Here is a 27,525-nt window from a genome sequence, read left to right as displayed (position 1 = left end):
AGCCGCATTAGGCTTTTTATCCTGTAGCTTGTTCGCTTATGAACTGAGCAAGCTGACCTCAGTTCAGGCAGTATAGACGCAAAACACAGTTTCACCGCTTATACAGTAACAACACGCGAAACAGCTCATTTGTGTAAATATCTGTTTATTGTATTGTTCGTGTGATTTGATATTTTAATACCTCGTTCCTTCTTACTTGGGCAAAATGTAGAATGTTATTTTGAGCGAGGCGGGAGAAAATAACTCGGTAACCACTCGGTTAGATGACAGCGCGACGCGGCTCAAAGAATCAGGTAAACAACCGTTTATTTTTACATCAGGGTTGTAAACAAACATTGTATACGCACACGTATTTTGTATACTACGTTAAAACTGGCCGCATTTGTCGAGAGAAATCTGCAGTAATGCCAGTGTTTTGAATTGCATGTTTCATAGCGAGCATAGCTAACAGATATGATGCAGCATTTATGTCTCATGACACCATATGATGGGACGAAAACTGTATACTCAATTTCAAGCTTTGACAATACATTGCATGTGTACTCAGTTTGCTGGTAATTACTTATCAATTAGTTATGATTAGTGTTAAATCATCGGGGTTTATAAAAAAGAATGACTTAGGAAGTGTAATTGTGGGTGACAAGAAAACCAGTAACCATGTTTATAATGTGTCTATTTTAGTGACTTAATAACGTAACATATGAGCAGTTCCAGCGTTATGGATGCAACATTTGCAGTAAAAACTCCAAACATAAATTCACATAGAAAGAATATGTTAACATTATATTGAAACAGCTGTTTATATTTTACAGAATAACTGACCAGAGTTATGGGATCAGAAAAATATCAATCTGTAAACTGTTTTGTATTTTAAATAAGTTATTGATGTGAACAAAAATGTTTCCGAGTTCACAGCATACAACATGCTTTGTAGAAATTCTGTGAATTAAACTGCACAAACCAAAAGAAACAATGCTAATCAAAAGAATAAGAGTTGGCTCTCTATAGAACAAAAAATTATTGATTTTATTTTATTTAATGTTTTTGCATTTAGGAGGAAAAATGTCATTATGGATGTGACATCTTTCCATTATGAATGCGACAGATGTGATATTGCCACTTGTGTGACTTTGCTAAATCAAATATTTTTAAAGCACTGTAAAGTACTTGCTCACACAAAAACCTAGAAACGGTTTCCGTATTTTGGTGAAACTTTTTTTTTAATGGCAATTGGGTTGACATTTGCATGGAATTGCTCATTAAATTTCTTTGTAATGTTGTTAGAAACTTGTAAATTTCTAACAGATGTTCATGTCAACATTTAAACAAGGCTTACCCACCTCAGTGTGCTTTAAAATGTAATAAGGTTAAATGCTGGTTAAAAACCATAACAAGTAATAATTAAATAGCTATGATACTGTATTTGGGAACAATTTTTTTTGCATGGCTATGGCAGTAAACACTTGCATCTAAAATATCTTGAAAAAAGGGTTCATTTAAAAAAAGAAATTAACAATATACAACAACCCAAATACAAAAAAAAATAATTTTTAATAATGTTAAAATAAAAACTATCTATCTATCTATCTATCTATCTATCTATCTATCTATCTATCTATCTATCTATCTATCTATCTATCTATCTATCTAGTTATTGATTTGTCTGTGGGAGAAGCATCTGTGATCCAGTGAGATGGGGAACCAACTGGCTGGAATTGCTCCATCGCAGATCCTGTCAGTGGACAGTTACTTCTCTGACATCCATGACTACGAATATGACAAAAGTCTGGGCAGTACACGATTTTTCAAAGTGGCCCGGGCGAAACACAGGGAAGGATTGGTCGTTGTTAAGGTCTTTGCTATCCAAGACCCTTCTCTACCCCTGACCAGCTACAAACAAGAGGTGGAGGAGCTGAAAATCCGACTGCACTCCTGTCAGAACTGCCTGCCTTTCCAAAAAGCCACGCTTACTGAAAAAGCAGCCATTCTGTTTCGCCAGTATGTTCGGGATAACTTGTATGACCGTATTAGTACGCGGCCTTTCCTCAACAACGTGGAAAAGAAGTGGATCGCCTTCCAGCTCCTCAATGCTGTGGACCAGGCCCATAAATCGGGAGTGCGTCACGGAGACATTAAAACAGAGAACGTCATGGTGACAAGCTGGAACTGGGTGCTTCTAACAGACTTTGCTAGCTTTAAGCCAACATACTTGCCTGAAGACAATCCCGCAGATTTTAATTACTTCTTCGACACGTCCAGGAGGAGAACATGTTACATTGCACCTGAGAGATTTGTGGATGGCAGCATGTTTGCTACAGAAAGTGACCAGACCACTCCTCTCGTAGATCTTTCTAGTAATAGTCAGAGGACCAGAGGGGAGCTCAAGCAGCCCATGGACATCTTCTCAGCTGGTATATCCATTGCTATTAAATTATTCCTTTGTCTGCTTAATGCCAATGCTTTGTAATATGACATACTGATGTTTTTATTCTCTATTGTTAGGTTGTGTGATTGCGGAATTGTTCACAGAGGGCGTCCCGCTCTTTGACCTCTCACAACTGCTGGCTTATCGTAAAGGGCATTTCCAAACCGAACAAGTGCTGATGAAAATTGAAGATCACAGTATTCGAGAACTGGTAGCCTTTTTGTTCACTTGAAATTTTAGTGTTATTTCATTTCAGGCTTTACAAAGTAAGACAATTCACAAATTTTGCGGTCAGAAAAAGAGTTTTTATGTTAACTGACACAAATTCTACAATTTCACTGGATTTTCATTCTAATAAATGCTTAATAATAAATACTTTAATGCTGGTCTGGGCTGATAAATGATATTATATTTAATTGCGATAAAATAATGTCAATAACAATGATAAGCTCTGGACTTTTTATTCCATATTGATCTAAGATCCAATCACACAGTAGAAATATGCAACAATGGGAATCAAGAAGTTTGTTGATATTCGAGATGTATCGAAAATTGATATTTTGTATGAAATTTGTTTTGAAATTTATTGGAGTAATTTTTGTGGGTCATTCATTGTTGGGGTATTCTTTTAAATATGGAAACATAAACAACTGATATCGAAATATATATTATTATCGTTCAATATGGAAAATAATTATCAAGATTGCATTTTTGCCATATCGGCCAGCCTTACTTTAATGCATAAATGATTATTAGATTTGTTGTTGACCGGTGAAATATATACAAAACTGAATATTTTGATTAAAATTTGACTCACTTATTTTACTATATTGTCAAAATGCAATTACAGAAAGTATTCCTGATTTTTTTTGCCATTTTTTTGAATCTCACATGATCATTCAGAAAATTAAATAATTCGAAAAACACAATAATAATAATAGTAATAATAATAGTAATAATAGTGTTTTTCAAACTATTTAAATTTCTATAATGAAGAGGATATAATTATTATTTTAAACTTTATTTATAATTTTTATATTTTTTATACAGACCAACCCCTTTCCCAACAATCTAACAGCTTATAGATGAGAGAATAAAAAAAAGATAATATGAAAATAAAAAAAATTACAAAATAAATAAAGTAGGCGACACGGTGGCTCAGTGGTTAGCACTGTCGCCTCACAGCAAGAAGGTTGGTGGATTGAGTCCTGGCAGGGTAAGTTTGCATTTTTGTGTGGAGTTTGCATGTTCTCCCCGTGTTGGCGTAGGTTTTCTCCAGCTGCTCTGGTTTCCCTTAATGTCCAAAGACATGCGCTACAGGTGACTTGAATAAACTAAATTGGCCGTAGTGTATGTGTGTGAATGAGTGTGTATGGATGTTTCCCAGTACTGGGTTGCAGCTGGAAGGGCATCCGCTGTGTAAAACATATGCTGGATAAGTTGGCGGTTCATTCCTTTGTGGCAACCCCTGATGAATAAAGGGGCTAAACCGAAGGAAAATGAATAAATGAATGAATAAATAAATAAATAAAGAGTACTGTACTGCCATCATAAATTTTTTTAAGGGGACACATTTGTACATCGTTACATTGTATTACACTGTAGTTACCTCAAATTACATTGGTGATAGGTTAATTAACAATAAACAATAAATATACATATTTAATTATTTTTTAACACTTATACACCTCTTGAGAAAAATATCTTAATTTGTAGACATGCAGTCATTTTTCCATTACATAGACTTGTTTTAGTCTATAAATCCACTGAACCACCTTTGGACGACCTTCTTCCATCCACAGTAATTACTATTATTATTTGCAAATAATTATTATTATTATTAATGTTGTTTAACATCTTTTGGGAACTAGGATGCATATTTTCCATGATAAATAGTGGTATCAAAAGAACAACATTCCTTTGAAATAGAATAACATCTCTACTCTCACATTTGATCAATAAATAGTGGTATCAAAAGAACAACATTCCTTTGAAATAGAATAACATCTCTACTCTCACATTTGATCAATTTACAATTTTTCCTCCTCAATAAAACTATTAATTTCTTTTTGAAAAACACATCTTACTGTCCCCAGTTTTTTTTTATAAAAAAGCATAAATTAATAAACTCTATAATAATTTATGAACTTGATTAATAAAATGACGCTAGTAGTTACTTTCCATGTTGTTTTCTGTTTAATTTTACTCCACTTTTTGTAGGTGGCTCAAATGGTGCAGAGAGAGCCAGAAAAGCGACTGACAGCTGAAGAATACCTTAAGCAGCAGCGAGGAAAAGCTTTCCCAGAAATCTTCTACACCTTCCTTCAACCGTACATGGCCCAGTTTGCCAAGGAGACCTTCCAGTCTGCTGACGAAAGAGTCTTGGTGATCCGTAAAAACCTGGAGAACATCCTCAACAACCTGTGTAGCGGCGGGCAGACGGCGAAGGCTGAAAAACAGGAGAAAGCATCCCAAGAGTTTAGCTCATCTAAAGAACAAGGCCTGGTGGTGCTGGTGTCAGTGATCACTTCATGTCTACAGACGCTTCGATTTTGTGACTCCAAGCTGGCGGCGCTGGAGCTGATCCTTCATCTGGCAGGCCGGCTCAATGTGGAGATTCTGCTGGACAGGATTACGCCGTATTTGCTGCACTTCTGCAATGACTCTATGCCGCGTGTCAGAGCTGAGGCCGTTCGCACGCTGACTAAGGTGCTGGCGCTGGTCAAGGAGGTTCCCCGCAATGATGTCAACATCTACCCGGAGTACATTTTGCCTGGCATTGCCCACTTGGCCCAAGATGAAGCCACGATTGTCAGACTTGCTTATGCAGGTATTCTACTGCTAAATTTTTGGATCATGTTGATATTTTTTCACAAGTCAGTCAGTTTGGCATTTTAACAGAACAGAAAATATATTTTCATATATATTTCATACACAACTGTGGAAACTTGATCATTTGCATTTTTGCAATTTATAGTTATGTATTTGAGTAAAACAGTTTTTGTTTTGTTCCGCACACTACTGATGAAATTTCTTTTAAAAATGGAAAATAAAAATAAATCATTTTTAGAGCATAAAAAACAATGGGTTAAAATAAAGTAACATGTTTTGGGATATATTTATTTTTGTTTTTGACAGCAAAATAATGTTCTTATTTCTTTTTTTCTCATTTTTTAAACGTCATATGAGCTAAGGCTAAGCAATTGATATTTAATGGAAAAACACTGCTTCATTCCATTCATAAAGTTAAATTATTTATTTTGTCATCAATTGTTATTAGACCTTTATAAAAAACAAATGTTAACATTTTACTCAACTGTAACCCATAACAAATCCAGTACATCCGGATAAACTGAAATTATTTTAATTGTTTCTAAATATTTTCCAATTCTGTATATTCACATCATTTAATATAATTATTTGATTATAAAATACAGTTGAAGTCAGAATTATTAGCCGCCCTTTAATTGTTTTCCACTTTTTTAAATATTTCCCAAATGTTGTCTAACAGAGAAAGGAAATTTTCACAGTATGTCTGATAATATGTTTTCTTCTAGAGAAAATCTTATTTGTTTTATTTCGGCTAGAATAAAAGCAGTTTTAAATTTTTTTTAAATCCATTTTAAGGTCAAAATTATTAGCAACTTTAAGCTATATTTTTCGATAGTCTACAGAAGAAACCATTGTTTGCTTGACAATTACTTGCCTAATTACCCTAATCTGCCAAAGTAACCTAATTGTAATGTAATGTAATGTGTATTTATATAGCGCATTTATTGTGTATGGCCATACACCCAAAGCGCTTCACAATCATGAGGGGGGTCTCTCCACACCACCACCAGTGTGCAGCATCCACTTGGATGATGCGACGGCTGCCACAGGACAATGGCGCCAGTGCGCTCACCACACACCAGCTATTGGTGGAATGGAGAGACAGTGATAGAGCCAATTCGGTGGAAGGGGATGATTGGGAGGCCATGATCGTATGGGCCGATAGAGGGACTTTGGCCAGGACACCCCTGGCTTTTACACCCCTGCTTTTACGGCGCCCACTGACAGTGTAGTGTCCCCTTCACTTTTACTGGGGCATTTGGACTCATATAGACCACCGGTTGAGCGCCCCCCTGCTGGCCTCACTAACATCACTTCCAACAGCAACCTAGTGTTCCCTAGTGGTCTCCCATCCAGGTACTAACTAGGCTCAGCCCTGCTTAGCTTCAGTGAGTAACCGGTCTTGGGCTGCAAAGTGATATGGCTATTAACCTAGTTAAGCCTTTAAAGTCACGTTAAGCTGTTTAAAAGTGTCTTGAAAAATATCTAGTCAAATATTATTTACTGTCATCATGACAAAGATAAAATAAATCAGTTATAGAAATGAGTTATTGAAAATATTATGTTAAAAAAAATCTTCTCCGTTTAACAGAAAATGGGGGAAAAATAATTCAGGATGGCTAATAATTCTGCAATTCTGTATAATAAATATAATATTTAAGTAAGTTTACGATAAGAAAGTTTCATTATTAAAAAAGAAAAACAGTACTTTTATTTTGTATAGATGCATTAAATTGCACAAATGTGACATTATATTATATTACATTATATAAATAAATATTTGGAGTTTGCATGTTCTGTCTGTGTTCTCGTGGGTTTTTTCTGGGTGTTCTGGTTTCCCAAGTCCAAAGACGTGGTACAGGTAAATTGAATAAACTAAATTGGTTTACTGTTTACTATGCTATTTGTGAATGCGAGAGTGTATGAGTGTTTCCCAGTACTGGGTTGTAGCTGAAAGGGCATTCTCGATGAACCCCTGATAAATAAGACACTACGCCAAAGAAAAATTAATTAATTAATTAAAAATATATTTATTATATTATATAAATATATTATATTTCTTTACAGAAAACATAGCCCATCTAGCCGAGACAGCACTGCGTTTTCTGGAGCTGGTGCAGGAGAATAATTTGAGCTCTGAACACGATCTGAATGGAGAGGACACAGAAGAAACTCTTCATCCCAATGAAAACTATGATTCAGGTACATGTTTGTCCTTCAGTTAAAGCTCACTTTTCTGGTAATCTTAAAACGAAGTTATCTGATATTACACATACAGATCCCAGTGTAATATCCCACTTTATGAACTATTAATTACCAGTTTACATGGAGTCTTCAGTTGTCATTAAAATGCTGTGGATATGATCTGTCTGTTGTACACAGAGTTGCAGGCCTTGCATGAGATGGTTCAGCAGAAGGTGGTGACTTTGCTGAGCGATCCTGAAAACATCGTCAAACAGACGCTGATGGAGAATGGCATTACGCGCCTCTGCGTGTTCTTCGGCAGGCAGAAAGCCAATGACGTCCTTCTATCCCACATGATCACCTTCCTGAATGACAAGAACGACTGGCATCTCCGCGGAGCTTTCTTTGACAGCATTGTAGGCAAGTTGCCTGCTTCATATGTTATCATCAAGTCACACTAACCACTGGTAGGCTGAAACGATTAATCGAAGGAGACAAATAGTGCACCCTAGATTATTGCTGTGTTCCAGACAACTGATAATTGGAAGTTTTTCTTCTTCCTACTTGGAAATAATATCTAGAATGATGCTAGAAGTCAGACAACCGGCCTCTGAACTTGGGGCAAATGTTATAAACCACAACTTCAGTAAGACACATTATTTGACATTATTTCAAAGATGGCGGCTAGTTTGGTTTCAGTGAGATTAGCAAGGAGCTACCGTGAATACTGTGAACCACTATGTGAAACATGTAAATAAACTTTCAAGTATATTTACAGTACAAAATTAGTAGGAACCCTATTAATAAAGGCTTCTGAGAGATGATATATTTAATTTGTTTGGTGGGTTTTTTTGTTAGGTGTATTCAAAGGACATTTGTCAGCATTTTCATTTCTTTTTTAGTTTTAGCAACAATTTAGCACAATGACATGAAATGTTATGAAATATTCACATGGTAAAAATGCAACTGACGCACGATTGACTGGAATGCATTGCGGTAGGAAGTGAGACATTGCACTGCTGATGTTCCCATCTCAGACCCTCATTCTTCAGTTGAAGGGTTGGATTTAGTGTTAGGAGGTGCGCTTGGGAGTAGGTAATCAGGTAGAGAATTCAGAGAGGGGTTGAAAATTTGTCAGGGTTGCAATTTTTGGTTCTAGTAAATCTCCAGCAACTACACGGAGTTGTTTTACAGTGACAAGCTGTGCAAAATCATGTTTAAAATCAAAGTGGATTCATCTACGGAAAATAACAGAATTGTGATAATCATTCTGTGATAATGACATCTACTTGTGTAGCTTCTCAGTGAACTGCAACTCTGTGTAGAACATGCTGCTTTGCCTGAAAGCACATAAAAATACCACATCATAACTTCAATCGAGTGTTTAAAATAAATCATTATGTAAGATGATATAGTAGTTGTGTGATTATTAGTTTCACTGAATCAATGAAAGCTTGGTTTCTTCTTTATGGGTATCTGGACTTGAGAGACAGCACCCTCTGGCCTTTGAAGGCGATTTACTAGTGATTACAGAACCGTGCTTCCCTGACAAGATATGCATGATAATCACAGCTTTACTTAAACACGTTTGCCATTTTGTTTTGATTAATTTCTCAGCCTTACTAACCACAACTCGTTCTCTCTTCAGGTGTAGCAGCATATGTGGGCTGGCAGAGCTCCTCCATCCTGAAGCCTCTTCTCCAGCAAGGCCTGAGTGACGTTGAAGAGTTTGTCATTTATAAAGCTCTCAATGCTCTGACCTGCATGTGTCAGCTGGGGCTGTTGCAGAAGCCTCACATCTATGAGTTTGTCAGCGATATTGGTAAGAAAAAATCCCATTTTTAGGGGTTTTCACATCAAGAATAACCATAACAATAAAGAATCTCTTCTAAAAATAGTTCTAAATGCCAAATAAAAAAGACAAAAAAAGAAAAGAAAAAAGATTATATAAAACAAATTTGTTAAATAGATATTTAAATTCATATCATATACACATTTTATATCTTAATATAAATAAACATTTTCTTAAATATATCCATACCTGTGTGTATTTTTATATACATAAATTTACAGAGAATGCACACTTCAATTATATCAAAAAACTTTTATTTAAGTTTTAAATAAAACTTTGAAAATGAAACTTTTATTAAGTTATTTAAGCATAGTTCATCAAAAAAGTTCTGCTACTGTTTACTCATCCCCCACTTGTTCCAAACCCGTTTTAATTTGTTTAGTTTAGCTATTATAATTTCTCCCACCTCCTCTCATACAATAAGTATCTCATCTACCAACAGCATCTGTTTTTTTCTGGGTATCTTAGCAAAATGTAAAGCATCAGCTGATTGTAGATAATTGTTGTTTGTTAATGTGGACTGAAATGTAGCTATCGGTATTGTTGTTAATGGGCATTGCTACTGTTTATCATAATTATTGTATATATTTTATTAATTAAAAATGTTACTGTCACACACAGCTCCATTCTTGTGCCACCCCAATCTGTGGATCCGCTATGGAGCTGTGGGTTTCATCACTGTCGTCGCTCAGCACCTAAACATCGCTGATGTTTACTGCAAACTTATGCCACATCTTAACCCTTTCATCACACAACCCATTATACAGGTGAAATTACTGTATTATCACATTCGGCTCTAGTGTATTACATTATTTGCTACTTGTTTTCATGTTAAGTTGAATGAAGGCACTGGACATGACTTAAACATGATAAAAAGTAGTGCTTTTGGCTCATGTGTGTTTTTCTGCCGGTGGACAGATTGATAAGGAGATTGTGTTGCTCAGTGTGCTGAAAGAGCCTGTAAGTCGCTCCATCTTTGACTATGCACTGCGTTCCAAAGACATCGGAAGCCTTTTCAGACACCTGTTACTCCGGCAAAAGAAGCGCAACGGCTCCATCCCAGAATGCCCCATTCCTGAGGATCCTGCAATTGCCCAGCTTCTTAAAAAACTTCTCTCACAGGTTTGGAGAAAAATGTTCATTAAATTATTGTATTTTACTTTTCTAATTATGCAGGTGAAAGATGAGATGTTCTATTGTGGTGTACTAAGGCCCAGTCACAATTCTATTTTTTATCCTACCCCTTCCCCTTGGCCCTTGAAACAGAGTGTGAAAGGGAAGGGCTTCAAAACCAATAGAGTACTATAAAACCTAATAAGTTAAGGCAACTCAAACCGTTTGCAACAAACCATTTGAGTTAAAAAACTAATCTACATGAGAAATGTGAGCTTACTTAATTTAAGTTGAAGTAATGAGGTATTTAATTTACTCATTACCTTCAACACTGTGTTCAAAACTCTTTTCAAATGATTAGAATTAACTTTTAGTACATTTTGAGTTAACTACACATTTCATTTGATAAAGTTGATTGTTTTACAGTGTACTGCACATTTACATTGAGGCCAAATTCAATGTAAACCATGCTGCCGTTGTGGCTGGTGAAATTTTTGTACCCCTTGGTTTCGAGTGTAGTCTTGAAAGTTTCTCAGTTTTAAGGGCTATTTAGCGCTTCCTTTTAGTCCTACACCTTTAAGCTAAACAGAATTGAGACACCCCTACCCCTTCACATGAATGTGCAAAACCCAGGGGTAGGGGTAATGGGAAAGGCTAAAGGGTAGAATTGGAAAATTCTAAGCATGAATGAGTTTATATGTTGCGGTGCTCTTGCAGTTTATGTCATGTCAGTAAGACGAGTAGACCTTTAAAAATTCGTGTTTCTAAACATCAATGTGCTATTAGACATCATTATCCAAGAAGTCCGGTTGCCCAGCATTTCTTATTTAGAAGGCATTCTGTCTACTTTACAGTGCATAGGGATTGAAGTTGATAAGTGTCCACGTCGGGGGCGGGATCTTGATAAATTGTTGTTACAACATGAAGTCTTTTGGATTTTCACTTTAGATACGTTGTCTCCAAGAGGATTAAATGAGGAGTTTGATATTTGTCCATTCCTTTAATGTTTAATTAGTTGTGTTTGGGTAAAGGTTTTTGGCATATTTATCACAATATTTTGTTACAGGGCGTCGGCTGAGTCTTAAAAAGTCTTAAAATGTAGTTTTTTTTAAAAATGAAGTTTTCTTTTATTGCAAAGAGATACAGTTCACAACATTTTTACAGCAAAGTCCCCATTAAATTCCCTAATCAAGGAAAGAAAGCTAAAAACAATTACAGGATTCCTCGTGATAATACCAGGCCATTAGAATAAATTTAATTGTTATTTGTTTAACCTTGTATATGTCTAAAATGTATTTCCTAATGGTCTTTAAAAGTCTTAAATTTGACTTGAAACCTGCAGAAACCCTGTCACAGTATTGTGTTATGTTTTTTCTTTATGTGTTCTGTTGTTTTCTGTATTTTCTTTTTATGTAAATTGATCAACTTATTTATTTTCATTTTTATTTTGTTGTGAGAATGTGAGATCATGTGATCCAGAGGTGTATATAAGTGCAACACGCATTGATCAATATTGTTTGGTGAAGAGCCGATGTGCTTGAAACATCACACACTTTGCGATAACCTTTTTAAGTTAATAAATTTATATTTTTGGAACTTTGGTGTTGCCGCCTTCATGCATATTTTTGCACTTTTTGTTGTTTGGCTGAGCATTTTTGTGCATTTTTTTCTATTGTGGCGTACACGTCAACATCAAGATCAACTTTTAACAAAAGTGATTTTGACTATATAGAACTAGTTTTTTTTTACATAATACTAATAATAAGCTAAAATAAAATCTAAAAATAATAAACAAATTCGTCACTATAAACGTCAATATCTTGTTCTAATTTTCATCATTTATATTTAAATGATTACAAACTTCCTGATGTATAGGTAAAACCCAGTCATTCAGCATAAAATGTTACAATTTGTTAATATTTTGGGCCTAAATCAATTGACCGTATGTTCTAAAAATGCCTGACAAGTTTTTTTGTATATACTGTAAACTATTGTTAAAATAAATGGCATTTTAATTGGTAATACCTGGAACTCATATTAAAAATGTATAATACTTAACAGTTTTGAACCTCTTGAGTTTTGATACTTATTGTATACATAAATGTATTTGCCAGCTAATGTTGTTTGGTTTTCTTTACACAAAAAGTATACTCAAAGGAGAAAATGGTTTGTTTTACAACAACATTTTTGTAAAACGTAGCCCTAACATTAGCCCTCAGCGATGACTGGTTAATAAAAATCTTGTTTAAGAAATAATAAATCTTGTGACCACATTACACATCAAGTTAATCCATTATCATGTGATTTCTTCCAGGGCATGACAGAGGCTGAAGAGGATAAGCTCTTGGCTCTGAAAGATTTCATGCTCAAGTCTAACAAGGCCAAAGCCAACATCATAGACCAGAGCCACCTGAGTGAAGGAGCCCACAGTGGAGTCATTGATCTCGGGACACTGGGCATCACTGGCCGACAGGTGGACCTGGTCAAGCCCAAGCAGGAGATTGAAGATAAGAGAGGTGCCCGACACTCTTTATGCCTTCATTTCAGGATATATACGCTTCTTGTTGATCCACGGTTTAAAATTAATGCATTATATCTTTATGTTTGTTTACAGAGTTCATCTCTTCTGCCTCTGGTATATTGTTTAGATGTTAAGCAGCTCTGTTTGAAGTTACAATCACTCACTTTGACTAATGCAAACGCTTTGTGTGGCTAGATGTGAAAATTCACCATAGCAGGCAGATGTGATGTTTATACACACCACTTGTTGTGCACGACGGCACATGTTTTCTAATAATTTTAATAAATTTTTTTTTAATTCATAAACTGAAAAGATTCCCTCTGTATACACTAAATTCTGGTTAAAAAACTAATACTAGTGATTAGCAGTGGATTGGTGAAAATAATTAGTAAAGACATTTATAATTTTATGCAAGATTTCCTTTTCAAATGTATATAAAGTAAAAGAAAACAATAATAATAAGAAATGTTGCTTACACAATAAGCATATAGACCTTATTCTTCATGCTGAAGTGCACGCGTTTTCGTGATTGTTTTAGAACTTCTGATTCAGCTGCCTATGGGAGAAATGACTAGGAATAATAAACCACAGAAAATGGTCAAACTAATTGCTTCACAAAAAATGTTTGTATGACTCTACAGACAAAGTAGAATAGTATAATAAGAAAATGTCAATTTCAACATCAAGCAGCATAACGAGCTGTTTTTAACGTCTGAAAATGAATGGAATTGAATGAGATCGGAAGTCTTGAGCTAAAAAGATTTAAATGGCTGCGCCCATTCATAAGTGAAGAATAAGGTGAATTATGAAACAATTCTGTCGGACCTGAATACTAAAATAAACATGCAGAATTTTCTGATTTACCTTTTAAGTAAAATAGTGAATTTTAAAATAAGTTACAATAGAAAATGTATTGACATTTTCATGGTGACAATTCAATGGTAGCATATACTTCTTAAAAGTAGTGGAATGCACTTTAGCTATTTTTATACTATATACTCACATTTTGAGCTAGTAAACACATTTTGAGTTTAACATAAAATGATAAGTGAAATTGCAGGTGGTTGTATTCGAAATTGTATTTATTTGTTGATTATTTTAAGATTACATACATTCTATTTGGAAAGTATGTTTTTATTCAGTTTCTATTTTATAATGATATTCCTTAATTTAACTAATATTACCAGGTAATAACTTAAAATGTAAGTACTCTATTTGCCAATGAAGCAAAATTATTAGCTTTTCTTTAAAATGTTTTTTCTTTTTTTTTTTCTTTAGTATGTTTAACAGAGTATGGCAGTAATTCCTATAATATTTTTTTCTTCTTCTGGAGAAAGTTATATTTATTTAGTTAGTCTGTTTTTAAAATTTTAAACAATTTTTAAGGTCAATCTTACTAGACCTCTTAAGCAGGCTTTTTTTTCAATTGGCTACAGAACAAACCACTGTTGTTCAATGCATTGCCTTGTTAACTTGATTAAGCCTTTAAATTGCACTCAAAACAACCACTTGCAAAGTAACAAAAAAAATATGATGTACTGGTGTCATGGCAAAGATTAAGAAATTAGTCATTAAAAATTTGTTATTGCAACTATTGTTTAAAAATGAGTTGAAAAAAATCTTGTCTCCATTAAACAGCACTCTGGAATAATTGAAAAGAATTTAAAAATATTTATATTAGGCCTATTAATTTTGACTTCAAAAGTACGTGACTAAATAAACTGCCTGATTTCCTTCCACACGTCAGTCAGCATGTTAACACTTAAACTAAGCACTGTATGTTTTATAGAAAGCAGAAATGCATCATACTGTATCAGAGATGCCTTTAAAGTAGCTCTGTTTTGTTTTGTCCTTTGGCAGCTCGCAAACATACGAAACAGGACTCCAACTTGAACGAAGAGTGGAAGAGCATGTTTGGTTCTCTGGATCCTCCCAGCTCGGCATCCACGCCCTCGACGGTACCTAATGTTGTAGTTGCGGGCGGTGGTGGTGGTGGTGGGGAGCCCAATGGAGCTCTGGCGGGAGAGCGCCTGCGATCTGAGAGTTCCTCACAGACTCTTAACCTCCCTCATGTTCCATCCTCAGCCCAGGTCGACCGCTGAGCCGACAGTGTGCTTTCATCCTTCCCTTCTCTATCTCTGCCCTCTCTTTCTCTGCCTCTTCCTTCATCCACACCTTCATCACTGTCTGCAATTGTCCATGTTGTAGCTTTGTAGTCTGTAAAGGCTTTCAGTCATGCTGGATTTTCCTCAGAGTAAATGAGCAATGTCCTCCACTAATATTGGTAAAAATTGAGCAAAGAAGGGTGGGAGAAAATGTCTTTATATTTTTGAGTAAAAGGTTAAACTCTAAAGGTCCCTTGAAATTAATGTTTTTTTTAGATGTCAGTATCAGTATTGTTCATTTTTAGGATATTTACAAGCTAGTGCGCACCAAAACAGTGACAAATTTCGTGTTAGAAGATTTAAAACTGATATAAACATGTAAAGTTTGTAGTTTGTCACTTCAGCTCTAAATGGATCAACTTTTTTGTTCATGTCACCTCATACTTCATTTTCTCATCAAATTGTGACCAATCAAATGTTATGCAGTATCTGACATGTCTCTTTGGCAGAGCTGTAATAAAACAAAACACTATTGGCTGTTTTTTCAAAAGTGGAGGAGCTACGCGATGTCCCACTCTCTCTATGTTTTGATTGAGATTACATCAAACATCGAATAAAAATGCACATTTTAAAGCACTTTAGGTAGGGCTGAGCTATTTGGCCTAAAATCAAAATCTCGAGTAATTGTACATTTTAACTTGATTATAATTAATGAACGATTATTTTATTTATTTATTTTGCTCTCATAGTTCATTGAACACTTCCAAAACAATAGCTGGCCGTGAGTTTATGCTCCTCTGTGTCGAGTTTTATCATGGGGGGGTTTGTTTTTTCTTAATGCTACCTTTATGTAAAAGTAGCTAAAACTCACTTATTCAGAATCAGGAACCGGCGGACATGCAACAAATTTAATCATAAGGTAAACACAAAACAAATTGAGCTCCTCCACAGGACTCGGCACTTGCAAACACTCACTCCAATGGGCTCGCGGCTCTTAGCACTACCTACACTCGTCACTAGCTGACCAATCACAGAGCTTGTGCTACGCGTCGTCGCAATGTGTAGTCAAATTTTTTGAGAGGTGTGCATCAGTGTCAGCCACATCGTGGGATATGCGACCACGCAAAGCCTTAGACGGACCATGCGCTTGAAAGAGTTGGGTCAGGTGACTTCACATGCGGTAGGGAGAGTAATCGAAAAAAATTTACCTGGAAAAAATAGGACGATTATAGTTTCTGAATGTCGATTTCAATTACTTTACGATTAAAAATCACCCAGCCCTATCTTCACGATACCTTTTACAGGAAAAACTGAAAAACCTTCTGTTTGTTTTTAGGTTAGACTTGTTTATTGAAATATTTTTAATATTAAAAAAAAAAAACTTGCTGATTCGAGACCCCGGCTGCCAGGTGGTATTTAGAGGTGCTTTGGTTTCCCCCATTGGCCAAAGACATGTGGTAAAGGTGAATTAAATAAACAAAAATTGGCTGTAATGTATGAGTATTGCTACAGTCAAACTAGAGTTTGTGTGTGCGAAATTCTGTTGTCTGGAGCTGTGAAACGGGGCAGGATTAAACAAGATGATTAGACATTGAAAAAAAAGCGATCGATTGGTCCGTATTTTTAATTTCTATCCAGAGAGGTCATGTTTTGATCTTCGATTGGTCTCACGCAATCATGCGATGCGATTTTGCAGGTCAGAGTTTAGCAAGCTTGAACTTTCTAACACATCGAACTGCGGAACTTTTCGCACAAGCTTGCGTTTCCAGTCTGACACATTCGCGTGCGTATGAATGGAAGTCTAAAAGGAGAAAAGTGCAGTGTGACCGCAGCTTTAGTGTGTGTGAATGAAAGAGTTTATGGGTGTTTCCCAGTACTGATGATTCACAAGTTTGCGAATATTACCAACAAAAGATCGAAAAGTTAAACCAGACATTTTTCATAGTCATCTTTGCTTATATTTATCAATGAGGCCAATATTGGTGGACAACACTGTACTTGTGTGTTTTTCATCATTAATTCTGATAACACAATAATAAAATATAAATCTTTTCTTATTTCTTTTCAATCGAAGATTCCAGACAGTGGAGCCGCGCAGCCCCGGAAAACCACAGCGCTTCCTACTATTCAAGTGGTTCAGTCGATAACTGGAGCGTCCACATATCAGCGGCGCATCACCACATGTAAAGCAGAGCTGCAGCAGCTGGTGCAGCAGAAGAGAGAGCAGTGCAATGCAGAGCGCATGGCCAAACAGATGATGGAGAGCGCAGAGTGGGAAAGCAGACCTCCACTGCCAGGTACAGCAATCACACCATCACTAACCTAAAAATTAATGTCTCATGTGGCCATCTAGACTGATTGATAGATCTCATGCTAAAATCCAAAGCTGCAAATGACCTTTAGTTTGTTTGTTGACTCTTTAGGTGCTGATAATCACTATATCTGTTTAGTTGAGAGTACATTTCTATCAGTATTGGATTACAGATATACTTTATATGCACGCACTTCTGAATGTTTTTAAAAAATTGCATATTGTTTATCATTGCCTTAAGATTTGTCACTGGTTCAAAACAACATATCTTAGTTTTCATTTTTAAAGCTTTAGTTGGTAAATTACCACAGTATATATCTAATTTGTTGGAGTACTGTTCAAATACTTACAATACCAGATCTATCGCTATATTTCGAAATATTTTAAAGACTGTCCATTTAGAACAGTGCACATGTTTTAACAATTGATTATGGTTTAATACTATTTTTGTGTATGTCTGTGTTGTGACATGTATTTTTTTTTACTTTGTCCTATGCTGCCTGTCTTGACCAGGACTCCCTAGTAAAAGAGATATTGTATGTCAATGAGACATTCCTGATTAAATAATCAATAAAAATATCAGCTATAAGAGATAAGAGAACATTATACTATATATTGTCCATTGCGCTTTTTATGATGACTATCACCTACATTAAAAACATTTGCAGTCTCTATCACTTCTGTTATTGTTATGAAGTTTTATTTTATCCCTTTATGATTTAATATTTAGTCAAATGCTGCCGTTCCTTATGTTGTTTGATGATTTATAATAAGGCAATGAATTTCAGCTTTTAACGTCCCCTATGTAATACAATTGTAACAATGCGTAAGGGGAAAAATTATATATACCCACATACACATGCATAAATAGAAAATTGTATTATTTATTTTATATGATACTACAGTATATTCTTTGCAGAATCTGGAGTATATATATATATATATATATATATATATATATATATATATATATATATATATATATATATATATATATATATATATAAATTAACTAAAATGGGCCAGTGGTAATTCAGTGTTTTTGCCTTAATTTAATTTAAAATTTACTTACATTTAAGGACGTTTTATATAATTAGTTTACTTAATTAAAAAAATGTATGTATGTGCATATATATATATATATATATATATATATATATATATATATATATATATATATATATATATATATATATACACATACATACAGTTTTATTTTATTTTAGGTCAAATTAAATGCAGGATTGATTAACACTGAAAATCATGACCCATATATGCATGATGTTTGATGCATTCAATTTATTTGAATGAAAACTAAAATATGCTTATGAATTTAATTAAGTTAATTTTAAAATTAACTTTACTCTCAAAGTGCAACTAACTGCTTTTCTATAGTTCATTTTTGAGCAGAATGGCCGTGTACTAGCTTGTTTTGCTCAGACATTTCACTTTGCTAACAGTAGCACTACTGCGTTTCAGGGTGGCATCCAAAAGGTCTTCTAGTGGCCCATCTACATGAGCACAAATCTGCTGTCAACCGAATCCGAGTCTCAGATGAGCACTCCATCTTTGCTACCTGCTCCAATGATGGAACTGTCAAAATCTGGGACAGCCAAAAAATGGAGGGCAAGACGACTACCACGAGGTATTTTATATCCTAATGTCAATATATTTTTTTGGCCTATGAATTTACTAGATTGTTGTATAAGGATCGGTATGATGTCAGTTTTGTATATGTTCGTTTAAGGTCTGTGCTGACATATTCTCGGATTGGAGGTCATGTGAAAACATTGACATTTTGCCAGGGATCGCATTACCTTGCAGTTGCATCAGATAATGGTTCCATCCAACTCCTTGCAGTCGAGGCAAACAAGCCTCCCAAATCACCCAAAGTCCAGCCCTGTCAGACAAGGTGTGTACAGCTCATATAAACACTTCATCCACTTGTAGATTCCTGAATTTGACTTCTACAATGATATAGTGCAAATTAGTATGGCCCTTTTCATATCTGGTATTAAGACGCAATTTTTGATTTGTCGATCTGATCACAAGTGGACAAAGGAGACACATTACTTTTCATACCTGGTGTTTAAACGTAGAGCTGAATGATAAACTGGATGCGATTGTTGTGCGCAGTATTCTATAAAGTGGGCTCTGTAATCGACTGTGTATCCTGTTTAGCAAGAGCAGCGTTTACTACAAAGAGCTGTAGTTCACTGCCAAACTACTCGATACATTGCATGCGATATCATCATGAAATTGTCAAATTACTAATAGTTATTTGTGTAGTTTCTCTGTGAACCACAGCCCTTTGTGGTAATTGTTGCTAATGTTAAACCTGAAAATACCACATAAATGACGTTTTTATTAAAAGCTCACTTTAGTTTAGTGTTTAAAATAAGTCATTCAGTGAAATTATGTCTTCTTACACAGAAAAAAGCACACAGCATATTTCATAATAGCATTCTAATAAGCAGTAAAAAATGCATTGCATCATTACTTTTTTGTCAGAAAAATTGTAACAAGATTAAATCCCATTGAATTAAATAAATACAGTTTAATCTTCTGTTTTCACAAAGACTGGTTGGTATTTCCTGGGTATATTTGGTTGTTCTGTGCCACTCGCGACAGAGGGCAGCTTTTGCTTAAGTGCAAAAGAGATTTTATGTTGACTCAACATTCTGTGGGCTAGCGCAATTTTCAAAATTGACAAAAATATAAGAAATCTTACTACCAGGTCATTTAAACACAATAAATAGGCTACTTAATGTATTGACTGATGACTTAATAAATAATTAATTTCATTTATTTCTGATCAACTGCTTTAAGGCTTTCACACTTTCTGTTTTGCCATTTTAACATGAACAATTGAAGCCAGAAGTTTACATACACTGTATAAAAAGGCACATAACCATTTAAAAAAGGCAGATGTTTATGTAACTAAACCTTTTCTCTTTTAGGTAAGTTGGGATTATCAAATTTGTTTCTGTTGTGCTTGAGAGCAGAATAATGAAAGAGATATTTTTTGAGAAATTGTTATAACTTTTCTTAAAAGTCAAATTTACATACAATTAAGATTATTATGCCTCTGAAAAAGCTCAGATGATTGTGTCAGATTACAATTTGCTAAATTACACTGGGAAAAATAATAATTTTTGGAGAACTAAGATTGAACTGTTTGCCCATAATGACCAGTGTTACAGTTGGAGGACAAAAGGGAAAGCTTACAAGCCTAAGAACACCATGCCAGCTGTTTTGCTGCAGGAGGAATTGGTCCAGTTCACAGCATAGATGGCATCATGAAGAAAGAACATTACGTATTAGAAATTAAAACTTGGCCACAAATGGGTCTTCCGAACAGACCATGACCCTTAGCATACTGCTAAATTAGTTAAAATGTGCTTTAAGTACAACAGAGTGAATGTTTTGGAGTGGCCATCACAAAGCCCTGATCTCAAACCTGTAGAAAATTTGTGGACAAAGTTGAAAAAGCTTGTGCGAGCAAGACAGCCAACATATCTGACTCAGTTACGCCAGTTCTGTCAGGAGGAATGGGCAAAAATTCCTTCTGACTATTGTGAGAAGCTTGTAGAAGAATACCGAAAACGTTTGACCAAAGTTGTACAGTTTAAAAGCAAAGCTAAAAAAAAAATACCAAGGAAATGTATGTAAACTTTTGACTGTCTAGAAATTAATAAAATAATTATCAAAAAAATTCTCTCATTATTCTGGCATTTCACAAATGCAAATCATTTAGGTAATAATAAAGGACCTAAAATAGTATACATTTAGTATAACTGACCATCAGACATTTATTTTTAAAAATGGTTATGTTTCTTTTTTAGAGTGTATGTAAACTTCTGGTTTCAACTGTGTATATGCTGTTGTTTTTATAAAATTCATTTAACAAATGTTTTTGATCATTGAAAGCAATTAAATTAGTCGTTTCTGAATTAAATTATAATGCAAAGGATCAGCGGAATTGATCACAAAAAAAACTAATTATCAAACACAAGCAACATATCCAACATTCTCAAAGCTTAAACTTGCATCCCTAAATGTAACATTGAATAGACTACAATTATTAAAAACTGTACACATGATATAAAACATTCATAAAGCTGTATTTTATAAAAAAACCCAGCTGACGAGCGCTGCATAAGAGCTACTATGTGAAGAGAAATCGATAAAATGTGTATTTAATTTTGTCCACTCGTAACTGGTTTTACGAAAATGCATCTTAATACCAGATGTGAACATGGCCTAAATCACCAGCAATCAGATCAGTGAGGCATGAGTCTATTTCAGGTTTTTGGATCCAAAGGAGGAGGGCTGTGTGGTGGACGTACATCATTTTAACTCTGGGGCGCAGACGGTTTTGGCCTACGCTACTGTAAATGGCTTTTTGGTCGGTTGGGACCTGCGAAGCAACAGCAACGCATGGACTCTTCGCCATGATCTGCGTCTGGGCCTCATCACTTCCTTTGCTGTTGATATGCACCAGTGTTGGCTGTGTGTAGGTGAGAGAACACTACTTGTAGCGTTGGATGAACTAGGTTTGCTCTGTCAAGGTTACATTAATTTTATGCTCAATTTATATAGGCACAAGTAATGGCACAATGGCATGCTGGGATATGCGGTTTCAGCTACCAATTTCCAGTCACTCCCATCCAGCCCGAGCTCGGATCAGACGCCTTCTGATGCATCCACTCTATCAGTCATCTGTCATTGCAGGTGAAGTCTCTTATGACTGCCACAACTGCATTTATTTCAATAATGATTTAGAATACGGTAATATCATATCATCACCTGGGAACTAGGGTTGGGTTCTATCTGACTTTTCTGTCAAAATTAAGTTATTCACCTACTGTATTATGTTCATTTTTGGCCCTTTTTTAACTTAGAAGTGTTTTGAGCCCTGTATAGTATTTTTATTTGCAAAAACTTTATAGCTCAATATCCCCAAACCACTAAGGCTGCTCAAAAGAATCTTATTATTAAAGTAAGATTTAAAATTACTTTTACTTTATGTATTTAAAAATATATTCAGCCTCAATACTTAGTCATCATCATTGCTAGTCTTCAGTGACTCACCAATTGGTCAACAACGGCTTCAGCTCGAGGATCTAAATCAAAACCAGAGCTGCTAACTGTTCCTTAATTACAAAAGCTTAAGAGTCTAGGTAAACTAATAATTCCTTTCAAAAATGACTTAAATGCACAACACTTACGCTTAGGAAATAATTCCACTGGACTAATAGCTTAAATGCAAAACATTTTCCCTTAAGAATTAATTCTTTTCAACAAGTAATTTCAAATGCAAAAACACTTTCACTTTAATTATTAAAATTTCATGTTTCATGTCATTCGATATCGATAATTATTGAATATTCTTTAACAATACATTTAGGAATATTAGGATTTTTTTTTTATTTAACCACTTTTAATTTACCAACATTATCAAATAGTTTTAATAGTCAAAACCAGAAACATTTAAACAAAATATCTGATCTCTTTTTAATAAAATAAACATGAATGTTAAAGAGACTCTTAAACTTGATAAATAAAATGTTACAAAGTCTGTGGAATGGTAAAGTGTAGACGCTGAACAATCTAAGCAAACTTTAAGGTAGATCAACATCTGTAAGTTTTGAATAAAAATTATACAGAGTAAACCTCAAACTCTGTATACAAAACAAATTATGATAATCAAATCTGCGCTTTCAAGTAAATGAACTAACCATTATTATTCAAATACATACTGCAACATTTCAAATTTTGAAGTTGAATGACTATATTACCTCCTAAGCTAAAAAGAAAATCTTTCAGAATGGGCGCTAGTGGCTGGGATGCTCAAGAAAAGAAACCAAAAAGCCACTCTTGCGACATCCTTACATCCTTTTTGATTTACAGTCTTCTCACTGCTGCTATGCGGCATTCATTTCGAGTTGTTATTCCGACCTGAAGCGACAAGCATGAGCATGTGGTATCCTTCACCGTTTACAATGAGCTTTGCGCTCGTGCTTCCCTAGTGTCTCTCGTAACTAGGCGACCATCAACCATTTTCTCAGAGGATGACAAACAGACAAACCATTGCTGCAGCTCATTGAGAAAAGTAAAAAACACCGCAGTTTTTGTTTTTGGGTGTGCTGTGTTTGAGGTAATTTGTGTGATTGTGACTTTAAAATAGAAGTAGTTTTACCTACTATTACTAGTTTACCAAACTATTAACATTATCTAAAATTAGTTTGATAAATATCTGTATGCTGAAATGGAGGTTAGAGGTTTTTTACTTCTTTTCTCGGCCAAAAACATGGTCTCACATCATTAGTGCTATGTCCATCTTCTATTTTACATAAATATAAAAATAAATCAAAACTCAAGAGATTATTGTGTGTTTTATAATATGCTGTAATAAATTTAAACATTCATAGCGGTTCTTACGATTTACCACGTATACATAAACATTACATGAAACATTAGGTCCTGAAAATTGACTTGACAGTCCTGGAAAAATCATGGAATTTTTGTAGTAAAAATGTGTATGAACCCTATTGGCATTGCTTCCAAGATGCATGCTCAGCAGCCACATTTTAATAAAACTATAGCGCTTCATAACAATTTTTATTTTTTTTTAATCGAAATTGATAATGGTGTTCGGTCAAGAAATATCAATACCAATTTTATCACCCAGCCCTTCACTTAAGAAATAGTACTTTACAACTAGTAATCTATAAACGCAAACCTTTAAATGCACTTTCGCTTAGATGACTGACGAAATGATTTTCCCGACAAGCAGAAAATCAATCCAAACACACAAACTCGTGCTAAGTATAAAATAACACTCACGAGATGTATACCGCTATCCATCACTGAATGCTGAGGTCACTCAAAGTAAATGTTTTGTTGTCAGTTTGGTTTTGGTCTTTAAGAAACATTTTATAGTATTATTAGTGTTGAAAACAGCTTAATATTTTATGTAAAAACAGGATCCATTTTTTATTTAAATGTTTTAAATTATTTAAATGTTTATTTAACTGTTTAAAAGAACACTTTTTGTTTTGAAAAAGTCATTACTGTCACTTTTGGGAATAATAAAGTGTTTTTATTATCTTCAGCCGTTCAGGGTAACAATGAGGTCTCCATGTGGGATATGGAGACCGGAGACAGGAAGTTCACCCTGTGGGCGAGCTCTGCGCCTCCGCTTTCGGAGATGCAGGTATGGTGTCTCCATCACAAAACACATTCTCAGTAATAAAATAATTCAGTAATGCTTACCTGCTGTTGTCCGCAGCCCTCTCCACACAGTGTACATGGCATATACTGCAGCCCTGCGGATGGAAACCCTCTCCTCCTCACAGCCGGATCTGACATGAGAATCAGGTGTGCCTAATCACTGTCCAGTGACACTGCCAACTAATGGCCTGGCATGTATAATACAGCTTTTTTTTTTCTTTTTTTTTCCTGATTCAGGCAAATAGTGATTAATACTGTATCACTGTACAGTACATGAAATATTCAAAAACCTTTTTTCATTTTTAGTACATTGTTGCCATGTCAACATACTCATAGATTTGCAGTCCTGGCCACCCACAGTATGATCATTTATTAATAGTCCATTTTTTAGACTCAGTACGTTATTATTGGATGCAAATGTTTCGGGTACCTTCGGTTATTTGGGGTAGTGATAGGAGAAACAAGCTAAACTCTTTTCACCCCAATTGTTAAGTTCGCACTTGAAAATTATGCATGATATTTGTATATTATATACAGTTAAAGACAAAATTATTAAGTCTGCCTGTGAAATTTTAATTGAAAATTACATATTTTTAAATATTGCTGTTTAACATAGGGTTTTTTGTCCAGCTTATTTTTTAGCATAGTTTTAATTACTAACTTCTGTTGTATAATTATTTTGTCTTTCTCATGATGACAGCACATAATATTCTACTAGTTGTTTTACAAGATACTGGTATTCAGCTTAAAGTGTAGTTTAAAGGCTTAACTAGGCAAGTTATGTTAATTAGGCAAGTCTAAAGGGGAAAAAAAAAACCTTATATAAATCTAATTTGAGATCTATAAACACTTGGTAATGAGTTGAGCTTCACAACTAGTGTTTCAAAAGCATCCATCACCTGCTAAATATGATTGTGTGATAAATACTACAGAAAAATAAATGTAAATTCTACATTGAATAATTTAGTTCAGACATGAACAAAAACAATGTCAATTCTAGATTAGTACTTCGTTCTTGTAGAAGTTAAATATTTAAGCTTGTAGATGTATTTTACTTGGAATTGATCTAGGTTTACAATGATTCTTTGAGGAAATGTCTAAATAAAACTTTGTATACTGGTGTTCCCATCACGCTTATACAGTTTTCAATTTGTATTTACTGTTTTTTAAATACTTTCACTACAGGTGTATTTCTACTCTGTAATTTAAAACTCAAAACGACACAATGATACTAAAAATAATGACTGTCAACATAAAGAAATCAATTATCGATGTCTCTGCTTTCAGTAGTGCTTTCAGGCACTTCATTGTTGTTGTTTTTACCTAAATGTTAGGTAAATTATACTGTACATTTAAAACAAATGCAGTCCTTCATTTTTTCACTCGCAAAGAGAGTAAAATGTACTTAAAACAAAGTATTACAAATTAAACATCAAATGACTACGTAAAAATGACTCAACAATGTTACTTTGACGTATTACACGGTTTTGTGGCATACTCGATTTTGATTGTTCTGTCACGACATTTCAATGTATGTTCCTAAATAAGTTTAAGTCCATATACTTACATCCACATTCATATGCATTTGCTTGTCTTTCACGCCATGTTTTTGACTGTTAGATGCCGTCTAATGAAAAACACGTAGGTTATTATAAACTTCACTGAAATGGTTTCGTTTCTGTCAGCTTTGCGTTTTTGTCTGTTTGGCGCCATCTTGTGAGTGAATAATCCGCAGGGAATGCTTCTGCAGTTACATCACCCTGTTAACTCTAACATAACTTAAGCAAGTCCATACATGAAATTCACTTAAAAATCCTTAAAGCAAATGTAGTAAAGTGAAAACATTTTATGAATAAATTTGACTCGTTTTTTTTTTTCTTTCTTAGAGTGTACTGCTGATGCAGATGTATTGATCATGTTATGTATGTAATTGAGTGTGCTTTGAATAATGTCCACAGGTTTTGGGATTTGGCTTACCCTGAGAGATCATACATCGTCGCAGGCGGTGCTAACGACTCCCTCCACTGCCCTTCTGTTTTCTACAACCGCAAGATCATCGAAGGAACAGAAGTGGTTCAGGTCTGACGCTCATTTCAGCTGATTCGTGTGTTTCTTTACACTTACATTTTCAGCTGATCTTCTCTTCTGTCTTTAAAACTCACCAGGAGATTCACAGTAAACAGAAGAGCGGCTCCACCGAGGATACTCCTCGCCGAGGCCCAGAATCCCTTCCAGTGGGCCACCATGACATCATAACAGACATCGCCACTTTCCAGACCACACAGGGCTTTATAGTCACTTCCTCTAGAGATGGCATTGTCAAAGTCTGGAAGTGAGAGTCACACTTTGCCAGCATTTATTACATGGACATACAGCACATCCAATCAAGTGGGATGTACATTTAAATATATAGCTAATATAATTAAGTCATCTAGGATCAAATCCATCTTTAAAGAAAAGATTTGTAACACCAGTTTTGTGTGTGAACAGTTTGGGATTTTTGTTTTTCTGTGCAATGGCTTCATGTGGATTTTAAGGTCATGTAATGTCACCACACTGAAGGAAACAGGAAATGGTGTCCTTTGAACAGTGTTTGCACACTGTACTTATAGTGTTATTTCTGCACATTTAATTTTTTTAAAGCCTAAATGGAAGAGATGGATAAGGATGAAGACTCCATTGTAATCACTGCGTAATAGTTATTGATATTGCTGAATAAAATGTCAAAAGAAATGACTTGCTTTGTATCTGAAAGACAATTAGCAAAGCATGTTTAGCCTTGTTTAAAGAAAATAGGAATTGATTAATCTTAAATTTACTTGATATTTCTATAAAACATCTTCATTTTACTCTAAAAACATCCTGTAGGTGTTAGGACAAACTTTCTTGTTTCTAGTCTCAATATGACAACATATTTAGAGCAGTGTTTCCCAACCCTGATCCTGG

At 34.8% G+C, this 27,525-nt stretch overlaps 1 protein-coding gene and 1 long non-coding RNA gene across 8 annotated transcripts; one reads left to right on the top strand and one right to left on the bottom strand.

The window, feature by feature from the left end:
* The first annotated feature begins 45 nt into the window (after positions 1 to 45).
* Positions 46 to 27,312, top strand: pik3r4 (phosphoinositide-3-kinase, regulatory subunit 4). 6 transcript variants are annotated; one of them, XR_015511803.1, is made up of 21 exons: positions 46 to 293; positions 1,652 to 2,411; positions 2,503 to 2,636; positions 4,646 to 5,255; positions 7,325 to 7,459; positions 7,640 to 7,861; positions 9,090 to 9,263; positions 9,915 to 10,060; positions 10,212 to 10,415; positions 12,721 to 12,922; positions 13,021 to 13,041; positions 14,788 to 16,475; positions 16,586 to 17,329; positions 18,823 to 18,988; positions 19,091 to 19,255; positions 21,652 to 21,863; positions 21,946 to 22,077; positions 24,462 to 24,562; positions 24,638 to 24,726; positions 26,538 to 26,658; positions 26,745 to 27,312. XR_015511803.1 is itself a non-coding variant. In XM_087287545.1 (21 exons), exons 2-21 carry the CDS (start codon positions 1,694 to 1,696, stop codon positions 26,913 to 26,915), a joined length of 4,044 nt encoding a protein of 1,347 aa, XP_087143671.1. In that variant the 5' UTR covers positions 46 to 293; positions 1,652 to 1,693; the 3' UTR covers positions 26,916 to 27,312. The 6 variants fall into 6 exon arrangements, 4 of the variants coding, with proteins under 4 accessions (XP_087143671.1, XP_087143669.1, XP_087143672.1 ...); XM_087287545.1 differs by having other exon boundaries at positions 14,788 to 14,885; positions 17,107 to 17,329; XM_087287543.1 differs by having other exon boundaries at positions 14,788 to 15,017; positions 17,107 to 17,329.
* On the bottom strand, positions 8,316 to 24,708 carry LOC147833434 (uncharacterized). Of its 2 annotated transcripts, none has more exons than XR_015511872.1 (3): positions 24,622 to 24,708; positions 9,069 to 9,151; positions 8,316 to 8,781 (listed from the first exon to the last, which is right to left on the bottom strand). It is a non-coding gene; the product is annotated as an uncharacterized LOC147833434 (long non-coding RNA). The 2 variants fall into 2 exon arrangements; XR_015511871.1 differs by lacking the exon at positions 24,622 to 24,708 and adding an exon at positions 19,161 to 19,246 and having other exon boundaries at positions 8,642 to 8,781.
* Positions 27,313 to 27,525: the final 213 nt, after the last annotated feature.

The sequence above is a fragment of the Danio rerio genome, chromosome 16 (genome assembly GCF_052040795.2).
Source record: "Danio rerio strain M-AB ecotype USA chromosome 16, GRCz13ab, whole genome shotgun sequence".
In the NCBI taxonomy this organism is placed as follows: Eukaryota; Metazoa; Chordata; class Actinopteri; order Cypriniformes; family Danionidae; genus Danio; species Danio rerio.
The sequence above is the reverse complement of the archived record's forward strand: the minus strand, read 5'-3'. Positions and strand labels throughout refer to the sequence as shown.